General features: G+C 34.0%; 1 protein-coding gene and 1 long non-coding RNA gene across 2 annotated transcripts in view; one reads left to right on the top strand and one right to left on the bottom strand.

Annotated features, from left to right (window-relative positions):
* LOC116847387 overlaps positions 1 to 4064 on the bottom strand; it is a 5299-nt gene extending 1235 nt beyond the window's left edge. Inside the window, exons 1-2 of the long non-coding RNA XR_004378753.1 lie at positions 3711 to 4064; positions 3275 to 3345 (exon numbers count right to left, since the gene is read on the bottom strand). This is a non-coding gene — a long non-coding RNA (uncharacterized LOC116847387). The remainder of the gene's footprint in view (positions 1 to 3274; positions 3346 to 3710) is intronic.
* Positions 4065 to 10183: 6119 nt separating this feature from the next.
* Positions 10184 to 12931, top strand: part of LOC116845894 (zinc finger protein 808-like) — a 2877-nt gene continuing 129 nt past the window's right edge. Inside the window, exons 1-2 of the mRNA XM_032819116.1 lie at positions 10184 to 10915; positions 11021 to 12919. Of these exons, the coding sequence (XP_032675007.1) occupies positions 10815 to 10915; positions 11021 to 12919 (2000 nt within the window). The 5' untranslated portion in view covers positions 10184 to 10814. The remainder of the gene's footprint in view (positions 10916 to 11020; positions 12920 to 12931) is intronic.

The following is a 12931-nucleotide window of genomic DNA, read 5'->3' as shown; positions in this document are numbered from 1 at the left end:
AACTTCGGTTACGGATCGTCCCAAAGCCTATGATGTCAACTCAGAAATGATCGCCTCGATGGAGCAGAAGAACTCTTGGCCCTGCACTGCATGCGGCAAAATTTTCATGTACAAGATATCCCTTTTGAAACACATAAGCTTGAATAATTGCCTGCAATGCAAAATTTGCAACCAGAACTTTGACGTGTTAGAAGAATTTAAACGTCACGGTTGGACGTGTCGTAGACGTCTGACGTGCCGCAAGTGTTCCTTCAAGGTAAGTACATTGAAAGATATGAGTGAACACATGAAATCGGTACACAATACTATAGACGTTATACCGATACCTTGTGACATATGCTTCAAGAAATTTGAGACGCAAAGTAGTCTTAAGAGACATAAGGAAACAGTTCATGTGGGCACGTTGATGAAATGTTCTGCATGCGGCAGAAAGTTCCGATCCAATGTTTCCTTCAAGAAACACATAAACTTGAATAATTGCCTGCAATGCCAAATTTGCGACCAGAACTTTGACGTGTTAAAAAAATTTATTCGTCACTATACCATGTGTCTTAAATCTGAGTATACCTGTCGCGAGTGTTCTTACAAGACACATACAAAGAACTGTTTGATTAAACACATGAAATCAGTACACTATGGTACCGACGTTTTACCAATATTTTGTGACATATGCTTAATGAGTTTTGCGACGCTGACTTCTCTTAAAAGACATAAGGAAACAGTTCATGTGGACACGTTGATAAAATGTCCTGCATGCGGCAGAAGTTTCAAATACAAGGCAAACTTCGAGAAACACATAAGCTTGAATAATTGCCTGCAATGCCAAATTTGCGACCAGAAGTTTGACGTGTTAGAAAAATTTATTCGTCACTATACAATGTGTCTTAAATCTGAGTATACCTGTCGCGAGTGTTCTTACAAGACACGTACAAAGAACTATTTGATTATACACATGAAATCAGTGCACTATGGTATCGACGTTTTACCAATATTTTGTGACATATGCTTGATGAGTTTTGCGACGCAGAGTACTCTTAAGAGACATAATCAAACAGTTCATGTGGACACGTTGATGAAATGTCATGCATGCGGCCGAAGTTTTCAATCTAAGGTTTCCTTCGAGAAACACATAAATTTGAAAAATTGCCTGCAATGTCAAATTTGCGACCAGAACTTTGACGAGTTAGAAAAATTTATTCGTCACTATACCATGTGTCTTAAACCTGAGTATACCTGTCGCAAGTGTTCTTACAAGACACATACAAAGGACTGGTTGATTAAACACATGGAATCAGTACATTATGGTATCGACGTTTTACCGATATTTTGTGACATATGCTTCACAAGTTTTTCGACGAAGGGTAATCTTATGGCACATAAGGAAAGATTTCATGTGGGCACGTTGATGAAATGTCCTGCATGCGGCAGAGAGTTCCAATCCAAGGTTTTCTTCAAGAAACACATAAACTTGAATAATTGCTTGCAATGCCAAATTTGCGACCAGAAGTTTGACGTGTTAGAAAAATTTATTCGTCACTATACAATGTGTCTTAAACCTGAGTATACCTGTCGCGAGTGTTCTTACAAGACACATACAAAGGACTGTTTGATTAAACACATGAAATCAGTACACTATGGTACCGACGTTTTACCAATATTTTGTGACATATGCTTCATGAGTTTTGCGACGCAGAGAAATTTTAAGAGACATAAGGAAACATTTCATGTGTTGATGATATGTCCTGCATGCGGCAGAGGTTTCCAATACAAGGCAAACTTCGAGAAACACATAAGCTTGAATAATTGCCTGCAATGAAAACTTTGCGACCAGAAATTTGACCTGTTAGAAGAATTTAATCGTCATCGTTGGACGTATCATAAACGTAAGTTTCACTGCATCAAGTGTTCCTTTAAGACAAGTATATTGAAGGATAGGAGTGAACACGTGAAAACGGTACACAATTTGCCACCAGAAGTTTGACTTGCTAGATGAATTATATCGTCACGATAAGACGTGTCGTAGACCAGAGTATATCTGCCACAAGTATTCCTAGAAGATAACTGCACAAGATTGTTTGATTGAACACATAACATGGAAACACAAGACTACCGCCCCTTTGTGAGATATGTTTCATGACATTAAAATCGCACAACATTCTTAAGAAACATAAGGGGACCGTCCACGCTAACACACAGTCGATAAAATGCGATAAGTGCGATAGTGTCTTGAAGCACATATATAACTTAAACAAACATTAGCGCAAAGTACACTCACAGGAAAATTTTCTTCTGCAGAAGTTGTAATAAGTTCTTCTAAACGCACGATGAATTGGGTCGACATAATGCCGAGTATCAGAGTTGAACTTGCACGTACTGCAAGAAGATATTATCATTCACTAGTAAAGAGTCACACTTGCGGCTTGATACACGAATGAGAGACCTTTTATCTGCGATGTTTACGACAACACGTGTATTTCTAAGGGTAATTTGTACAACCATATAATGAAACATCATCTTGCTTCCTGAATCGTTGGCTATACCCAAGGAAAGTATCGTTTCCCTTGGCCCGTGAGTCGTAAGAAAGCGATTATTTAGATCTAGCAAAAAGATGGACAGAAGGAGCGAAATAATATGTTTACAGCTCTCTTTGCGTTGCACTTCGTGACGAAGTATCTTTCTACGAATGTTACTATTGAATTTTGTATTTAATTTTAATTATTTACGCGGTTTTTATAGATTTTTAATAGATTAATTGTCACTCCACACGCAGAACAATAAGCGCGATACTTAAGAAAGAAATAGAGAATGACTTTACGATGAATTATATATTATGTGTTATGTATAATTAGGTATAATTATACATGATAGGTATAATTATATAAATTAAGGTATAATTATATAAATATATGTAATTATGTATATATAATTAGGTATAAGTATATATAAAAGAAAGTATATATTTAAGGAAGAAATAAGAATGACTTTACGATGAATTATATATTATATATTATGTATAATTATCTATAATTATATATAAATATATATAATTATGTATATATAATTATGTATAAGTATATATTACGTATATATTTTATTTCGTTTACTTAAGTGGAGAAAGATTATAGAACGTCAAAATTAAGAATATTTTCGTGAATGTTTTTTGAAGAATGTACTTATCCAATCACTTCCCAACTTTGTAGTGTTTTTGCTTGTATAAATAAAATATTAAAGAAATATATTTAAGTTAAGAATAATGTTTATACATTGTACGTACTGAAAGAAATGTTGAGCATCGTGGCAGAGTCGGCACAAAACGGTGTCTATTTTGGATCCTGTTGAATTTGTCTGAAACCAAAATAGGGCAACATTCTTTTGCTTTTTATGGACATAATTTGTCGATGAACTTAAACAAGTTGAAAAAATTTTTTATAATTGACAAAAAAGCAGCTCCTGATTCAAAAGTTTGATTTGTGATTATAGAAATCCATTTCTGTGTGCGCAAAAGTATTGTTTAAATAAATAATGTTATGGACTCGTAGGTCCTTCAACTAATGAATATAATAAACTAAATGTACATAAAAGGATAATTCTGTTGGTCAAATCGTTATTGAATTATCTTGCATCCTAGTTTCAAAGAAATCTTTTCGGGAAAAACACGTTTAAAATTTCAAGAAAAACGCGTTTAAAGGTATAAAAAATTATAAACTTACAGTCGTTTTCTGCTAATTCCGCTACTCCTGTCCCATACAGTAAACCTTCCGCTTCTTCAAACAAGTCATTTTACTCAAGTTGGTATTGTTTATTTGCTATTCGAGACTCTTTACTGCGACGTAGGCTACGGCGCGCCTGTCGTTTTATTGGCTGGGCGTCCTTATTATCAGCACATAACATTTATAGAAGTCCAATTTTAATATCTAATGTTTTCATTTCTTTGCGTCCACTTAAACACCTTCTTAATAGATCTTTGTTAAAATAGTTTGGTACATTTTTTCAAACGTGTTTTTCGGAACAAAGCCGTTGCGAGTCACACCTCGCTCAGACATCGCTTTACGCGCTCGCACTTGCGTGCGAGTAACGGACCTGTACGACCATTTCGATTTTGAATTTCAAAACTAAACTTTGGAAATATATTCTATACATAATATATTCTATACATAATACTATATTCTATACATGAACTAAAAAATTCGATTTTTGTAACCCTCTATAGTGCTTTACCCTTTTAAGGTAAATGAAATACTAATATCATGTCTTTTGATGAATCTCGATTATGAATTGCAATCCTATGCAGTATACTTCCGAACAAGACTGTTTTGTACGATATACAGCTGCAATTCTCATTAAAGCATTTTATCTAAGATGATAATTTTTCAGAGAAATTTGTGTTTATATATGTACTTACATTTTAACAAACATATAGTTAATATTTAAGTGATAAAACATCACATAAATGGAGAAAAAATTTCTCTTTCTCTCCATCTCATTTTGAAAGTCTTAAAAAGCATCACACTATACGCATACTGCGATCATATAATGAATATTCCCGTCTATGCACGCGCTCGTCCATAACTAGACATACAAAAAAGGGCGTAAACGCACAGAAAGCGCTGAAATATCTTAGTGTTGTCCGACGACAAGTGTGAAACCGGAAATATTTTTATTGACAAGCGGCGACCGATAAAGAGCTAGTCCTTTCAGACCATGAAGTTCACATTAATAATCGTTCATATTAATATTTGTAAATTTATCTCAAGTGGAGGCGGTATTCCTTTTAGCATTGTATTGTCGATTTCAATAGCATTAATGTATATAGCTGAAGAGACTAAAATTTCAATTTATATATGAGCATAAGCAGAAGATCTCAGCTTGTTTACAGTAGGGTTGGAACAAGAATGTCTATCCTGATATGCAGAACATGATGTTCGGAGTAGGAATTAAGACAAGGGTTTCCGAAAAATGTGTTCTGCAACTATGATATATAGATAAACCTATTACTATTATAATACTCACGTAATACTCATCTGATTTCCTGAAATCACATGAGCAATTTTACCAGTAATTAAAATAAATATCGTCCATGGTATTCATTTGTATAATAATTCAATATGTACTTCAAATATTTTTTCACTATCGATACTGTTGATACTATGGCCTTCTGGTAATCTAGCATTAAAGCATTTTATCTTCGTTCTGCTATAGAAATAGTAAAACTATTTTGAATAGTAGAACTACATTGAGCTTCTCCACTCATATGCTACTTGAGTAGCATCTATGTATTTATGTACCACATGTATGGTAATAGTCCGTACGATATATTGCTTTGATCAAAAAATATTGTGAACGGTTCATTTAAACTGCGCGCGTGCAAAATGTTTTTGTTTTCTCACCAGATTGGTACGACTTTCATCGATATCTAGCTGCAATCCGTATGCCATTGTCTGTTTTCATTTGAAAATAAACGCTTGTGTGTGTGTGTGTAAAGCAGTGCTGGTATTTCGCGAGATTTTCTTCGCGTGATATAACGTAACTGTCTGCTATTGGCTATCGCACCATCTACATATGCGCAGAAGGCCTCCTGACGCAGATAAAATCTCGCGAAATGCCAAAACGGGTACCAACAATTTTTGCTCCGGCGATTAATTTTATTCTAATTTGTGTTTCAGAGACTTACTTATGGATTGTCTGCACGTTCCGGATTCTAATAATTTTATTGACTCATCTATTAATTCTCTGATCGTAACGGATGCTGGTTATTCGAAACATACGCTTGAAAGTATAAAGTACACACCAGAGATCGTCTCTTTACCAGAAGAATGTAAACATCACATTACGAGAGAAAATGAGACAAACAAGGAGACGGAGCGAGAGTATTATTATGTGAAGGAAGTCACAAGAAAACAGAATCTCAACGAGGAAGGAATTGTCACAATAAGCGCGGATCATTTTTGTGAGCCCTCATAGTTTATTGAACATTCCATACAAAGATTAGCATAGAAAAGCATAACAGAAAGTACAATTACTCAGAGCAAATTATATTGTCACGACGAGATGTCTTATGGACTGTCGTATACCTGTCCGTACAAGATAAACAGATAGGACAAGTTGAATAAATACATCAAACGGATGCACGAGATTACCTACGATGGATATGTTCCATTTAACGCTTGCAACGATGCGAGCCTCATTCTTTCTATGTTTAACATTTAATGAGTAACATAAATAAAATGCTCGCGTGATTGCGAGTGTTAAGTAGAACGCGGCCGATTACGAGTGTGACATATATGCGTCAGGAAGTTCAGTACGACTTTTGATCTGAAGCGGCATAAGGTTGTGATCCATATTGACAGGTATGTGTTAAATTGTGACAAGTGTGCTTACGTTAGCAAGGGCCAAGAAGCACTTTATAACTACAAAAGAAGAAAACACTTCAAGTCAGAGTTCTTCTGCAAGATTTGTAAACGTTATTTCACAACCAAAGAAAATCTCGAGCAGCGTGTCCGGAGGCACAAAGATACATACTGTACGGTCTGCAGAAAACATTAACAAGAAAAGATAATTTAGAGGAGCACATGCGGCCCCATATGGTTGAAAAATAAAAATTCTGGAATATGTACGGCAAGGCATATGCCCAGAGCAGTAGTCTGTACAAGTACACGAAGAAACAAGTTCGCAATTATGATAATTACTTTAAGAAAAAAAAAAAAAACGTGATTGCGAACTTTCTGAAGCTCTGCGAGATGAAAGAAAGTGATCATTTAGATCAACCAAAAGAAACAAAAGAAAAGAAGAAATAATCTGCTTTTATTTGTGCAGTTTTCAACGAAAAAGCGTCATTTAAAACACATCAACAACAAACTTTTCGTCGTCTTGTCAAGGCAGATCATCTTTCTATAAATATTACTATTGAATTTTGTACTTCTTTTGTAATTAATTTTGTAATTAATTATAATACATAATTTTGTAATTAATTATAATACATAAGTTTTGTAATTAATTATAATACATACTTATAATACATGACACAATAATTAAATTCCAATCGACATGTAAGGTATTTGCAAACTAGGAATAAGCAAGGAATAACCTGAAAATATATTTGCCGCTTCTACGAAGAAAGGCCGATTCTGCGCGATTCCTTACCATTGTTGTAACTCATTTTGTAATATCCACTAAATTTCTGTACTCGAAATATGCCACATGTAGAAAATAATTTGAAGGACAATGTATATATACATACATACATATATATATATATATATGTGTGTGTGTGTGTGTGTGTGTGTGTGTGTGTATGTATGTGTATAAAAATTAATTTCTGAGTTTTTGTTTTATTTTTATTTAATTTGTTTAACAGATTAATATTTTAATATTTCCAATAAAGTCGTCGTACATTTGGAACACTACAAATAATTTTAATATTCAGCTCTTGAACCTAGTATTTTATTATTAATGCTTTATTAGTATATTAATTGATTTGATTGTAATTTGTGTTTTAGTTACTTTGCCTCTGCGCTTATAGCACACAGCGGTACCTGGTATTTCTTCAAGATTGGTTCAGAACGTGTCGCCTTCCACAAATAATAATTCTTGGGTTACGGATCGTGGGGAAACCTAGGTTGTCAACTTAGCGATGATCGCCTGCATGGAGCCGGGGTACTCTTGGAAGTGTTCTGTATGCGGCAAACGTTTCAAATTCAACACTAACTTCGAGAAACACAGTAGACATGTTGTAGACGAAAGTATACTTGCCACAAGTGTTCTTACAAGACAGATAGAGAGCATTGTTTAATTGAACACATAAAATCGAGACACAAGTCTACCGGCCATTTCAAACGTGAGATATGCTTCAAGAAATTAAAATCGCAGTGCATTCTTAAGAAACATAATGAAACCGTCCGCGCTAACACGCGGCCAATAAAATGCGACAAGTGTGATGAAGTCTTCAAGCACAAATGTGGCCTAAACAAACATCAGCGCAAAGTACATAAGCGAATTTTTTTGCAGAAATTATAAAAAAACCTTCAAAACGGAGGATGACCTGGACCAACATAATGTCGAATATCAATATTGAACTTGCCGCAAAAAGATATTACCACTCATTAATAATGAATAACACTTGCGGCTTCACATGCGGATGAGATATATTTTATCTACGACGTTTACAGCAACACTTATTCTTCTGAGGGAAATATGCGCAACCACGTAAAAAAATATCTGCTTCCTGAATCGTTAGCATTGATGCTCAAGAAAACATTGTTGTAAATTTTCCTAGAGTCCGTGCGACAAAAGAGAGCGATCATTTAGATCAAACAAAAGAAAGGGAAATGGGAGATAAATAATATGTTTACAGCCTTCTTTACATTGCATTTCCTTGACCGAGTATTTTTCTACAAAGATTAATTTTAAATTTTGTACTTATTTTGTAATTACTTAAGGTCTTTTTATAGATTTGTAATGAATTAAGTGATCCTCTATACGCGGTATTCTAAGCGCGATATTTCTCAGACCTTCATGATGACTCTTTGTGAGAACGTAGAATATAACAGATGAATAGTAGTAGTGCCGTTGTATACTTATACATTCAGTCAAAGTGAATACAAAAGTCTTTTTGTAAATCTATGTGATATTTTGTAAATGATCACATAGGTTTTTAGATATTAACTAAAGAAAATTTGTCTATTATGATATGCACTCATATACGTAAAATTTTCTTTAATATTTAAAAATTTATGTGGTCATTTTCAAAATGGTAGATGATTTTTTTGTTCAGCTTGACTTAATATATAAGTATACAACGGCATACGACGCCTACAGCTCATCTACCATATCGCGCGTGATCATTCACCAATCTTTTTTAATTACTATCTCGACTATTATTGGGAATATTGCAAAATGGCACAGAATAGTAATGTCATATCTTTTGTAGGACAATGAATCTCGATAATGAAATTACAATCCTTATGCAGCATACTTCTGAACAAGATTGTTCTTTATGAAATGCAGTGGTAGTTCTCATTAAAACATATTATCTGGGTTTATAATTCTTCTGGAAAATTTGTTGTTATATTTGTACTGACCTTGTAACAAACATATAGTTGTCATATGTTTTAATATTTTGCGTCATGCTTAGTTTTGTGATAATTGCAACAGAAAAGCAAGAATTAAAGGACTAATAAATAATAAATAAATATTTTATATAATTTTGACATTACATTTTATGGGATTCTATCTCATACAGCACAGAAATTCAAAGAAGCTTTCAGAAAGATTACAGAAAATCTCAGAAAGATTCAATGTTTCTGAAACTTTTCTAAAAGCTTTCTGAAATTCCTGTGCTGTGAGGCATGTGTCTTACAATAACGAAATTACGATGGTTGTGCAGCAATTATTGTTATTGGCGAATATTTAAGTGATAAAACATCAGATAAATACAGAAAAAAATTCCATTTCTCTCTCTTATTCTGAAATTCTGAAAAAACGTCACACTACACGCTTCCCGCGATCATCTGACGAATATTTACGATGCACGCACGCACATATAATTATGCATAAAAAAACATAAAACTGTCATATGTTTTAATCTATTTATTCATTTTTGGTTGAGTGATAATTTACGGCAGAAAAGCAAGAATTAAAAATCAAATAAATGAAAAAATAACAAGAATTAAATTACTTTAATATTATCTTTTTTATGATTTTAAGTGTGTTTTACAATAACACAATTACTATGATTATGAAGTGAGTGTTATTACGGGTATTTAAGGGATAAATCATATTTAAGGGATAAATCATTAGATGAATGTAGCAGAAATTTTCCTCCAGTATGCTTAATTTGTACTTATTGTGTTTGTGTTTGATTAGCACATTACCTCGTTATTTAATTTTTTGTGAGAACAGATAATAACTTTTAATATTAACTGTTTTTTTTACATAATTTTTAATTTTCGTATTTAGGAATCAATCATTACTCTTTTATATTTTCTACTTTTCCCTTGTAAAGAATAGGCTATTATGTAAAAATATTTTGAAGTAAAAAACTAAAAAAAATTTTTTACCATTTGATACTTTAATTAAGTAAACTAAATATTTAATGATAAATTGTGATTATTTGTAACATTGTTTATTACAATTACGATTAAACGTTAGTATAGCGAAGAATATTATCGAAGACTCGGTAGATGAATTAGCGCCTTATGGCACGGTGCCAGCATGTCAGAAGCTAAGGGTGGCTCTAAGCTGAGGCAATATCTTCTGCAACACAACAATTAAAATCAGTGTATAACAAAATTAGTATGTAATTATAATAAGTAGTAAATAATTTCGTTTGGATGGGGATCGGCAAAATTATTAGGTAAATAAAGTTTTACCATAAAGAGGTAAAATGTATAATAAAGCATATTGTCAAGGGTTTTCTTGGCGTGTATATTTACATATACATTATAATAGATGATATTATATATAGATGATATTTGCTAAATTATAAGTGTCAAACACACTTATAATTTAGCAAATATCTTGCGTTCTGCTTTGATATAGCACAAGTTCTCATGTTGTTTGAACAATTATATTTTTATGCGTGTCCCCTACATTGTAAAATAGTGAAATAGTAATTTCAGCAATTCATACTCTTGAATTATGTAAATTGAATATTTAGTGGTAAATTATGCCTGGCGTTTGACATTATTTAATTCTATCGTAATTTATTTTTCAGAAGTTCACCTAAGGGACCTCAGTTTTCTGAAATTCTGCATTATCTAAAGGATGATCGAAATAATTCACCTAATGATTTCCGGGCCGTAAAGGATGCTGAAGACATGGAAAATATGTTTGAAATTATAGAGGACATCATCCTTCAGGAAAAATTGAATACTCATGCAAAGAATGTCGATGAACTATTTTGTGGTTCCTACGATAGGTATGTTTACGAAACAAAATTTAAGCTCTACTTGACACAAATTGAATAGCTGGTCATACATTTAGTGAGTTAAGTTGTTTAACTTAATTATAATTTGTGTTTTAGTGTGTTACCTCGTGAATCGATTCAGAACATATCAATTTCCAAAAATAGTAATACTTCGGTTACGGATCGTCCCGAAGCCTATGATGTCAACTCAGAAATGATCGCCTCGATGGAGCAGAAGAACTCTTGGCCCTGCACTGTATGCGGCAAAATTTTCATGTACAAGATATCCCTTTTGAAACACATAAGCTTGAATAATTGCCTGCAATGCAAAATTTGCAACCAGAACTTTGACGTGTTAGAAGAATTTAAACGTCACGGTTGGACGTGTCGTAGACGTCTGACGTGCCGCAAGTGTTCCTTCAAGGCAAGTACATTGAAAGATATGAGTGAACACATGAAATCGGTACACAATACTATCGACGTTAAACCGATACCTTGTGACATATGCCTCAAGAATTTTGCGACGCAACGTAATCTTAAGAGACATAAGGAAACTGTTCATGTGGAGACGTTGCTGAAATGTCCTGCATGCGGCAGAAAGTTCCGATACAATGTTTCCTTCAAGAAACACATAAACTTGAATAATTGCCTGCAATGCCAAATTTGCGACCAGAACTTTGACGTGTTAAAAAAATTTATTCGTCACTATACCATGTGTCTTAAATCTGAGTATACCTGTCGCGAGTGTTCTTACAAGACACATACAAAGAACTGTTTGATTAAACACATGAAATCAGTACACTATGGTACCGACGTTTTACCAATATTTTGTGACATATGCTTCATGAGTTTTGCGACGCAGACTTCTCTTAAGAGACATAAGGAAACAGTTCATGTGGACACGTTGATAAAATGTCCTCCATGCGGCAGAAGATTCCAATACAAGGCAAACTTCGAGAAACACATAAACTTGAATAATTGCCTGCAATGCCAAATTTGCGACCAGAAGTTTGACGTGTTAGAAAAATTAATTCGTCACTATACAATGTGTCTTAAACCTGAGTATACCTGTCGCGAGTGTTCTTACAAGACACGTACAAAGAACTGTTTGATTAAACACATGAAATCAGTACATTATGGTATCGACGTTTTACCGATATTTTGTGACATATGCTTCACGAGTTTTTCGACGCAAAGAAGTCTTGTGAGACATAAGGAAACAGTTCATGTGGACACGTTGATGAAATGTCCTGCATGCGGCAGAAAGTTCCGATCCAAGGTTTTCTTCAAGAAACACATAAACTTGAATAATTGCCTGCAATGCCAAATTTGCGACCAGAAGTTTGACGTGTTAGAAAAATTTATTCGTCACTATACAATGTGTCTTAAACCTGAGTATACCTGTCGCGAGTGTTCTTACAAGACACGTACAAAGAACTGTTTGATTAAACACATGAAATCAGTACACTATGGTACCGACGTTTTACCAATATTTTGTGACATATGCTTGATGAGTTTTGCGACGCAGAGTACTCTTAAGAGACATAATCAAACAGTTCATGTGGACACGTTGATGAAATGTCATGCATGCGGCAGAAGTTTCCAATCTAAGGTTTCCTTCGAGAAACACATAAATTTGAAAAATTGCCTGCAATGTCAAATTTGCGACCAGAACTTTGACGAGTTAGAAAAATTTATTCGTCACTATACCATGTGTCTTAAACCTGAGTATACCTGTCGCAAGTGTTCTTACAAGACACATACAAAGGACTGGTTGATTAAACACATGGAATCAGTACATTATGGTATCGACGTTTTACCGATATTTTGTGACATATGCTTCACAAGTTTTTCGACGAAGGGTAATCTTATGGCACATAAGGAAAGATTTCATGTGGGCACGTTGATGAAATGTCCTGCATGCGGCAGAGAGTTCCGATCCAAGGTTTTCTTCAAGAAACACATAAACTTGAATAATTGCCTGCAATGCCAAATTTGCGACCAGAACTTTGACGTGTTAGAAAAATT

Source organism: Odontomachus brunneus, unplaced genomic scaffold (assembly GCF_010583005.1).
Source record: "Odontomachus brunneus isolate Ranch 3 - 2012 unplaced genomic scaffold, Obru_v1 Obru_scaffold_004, whole genome shotgun sequence".
NCBI lineage: Eukaryota > Metazoa > Arthropoda > Insecta > Hymenoptera > Formicidae > Odontomachus > Odontomachus brunneus.
This window is presented reverse-complemented; position numbering and strand designations above follow the sequence as displayed.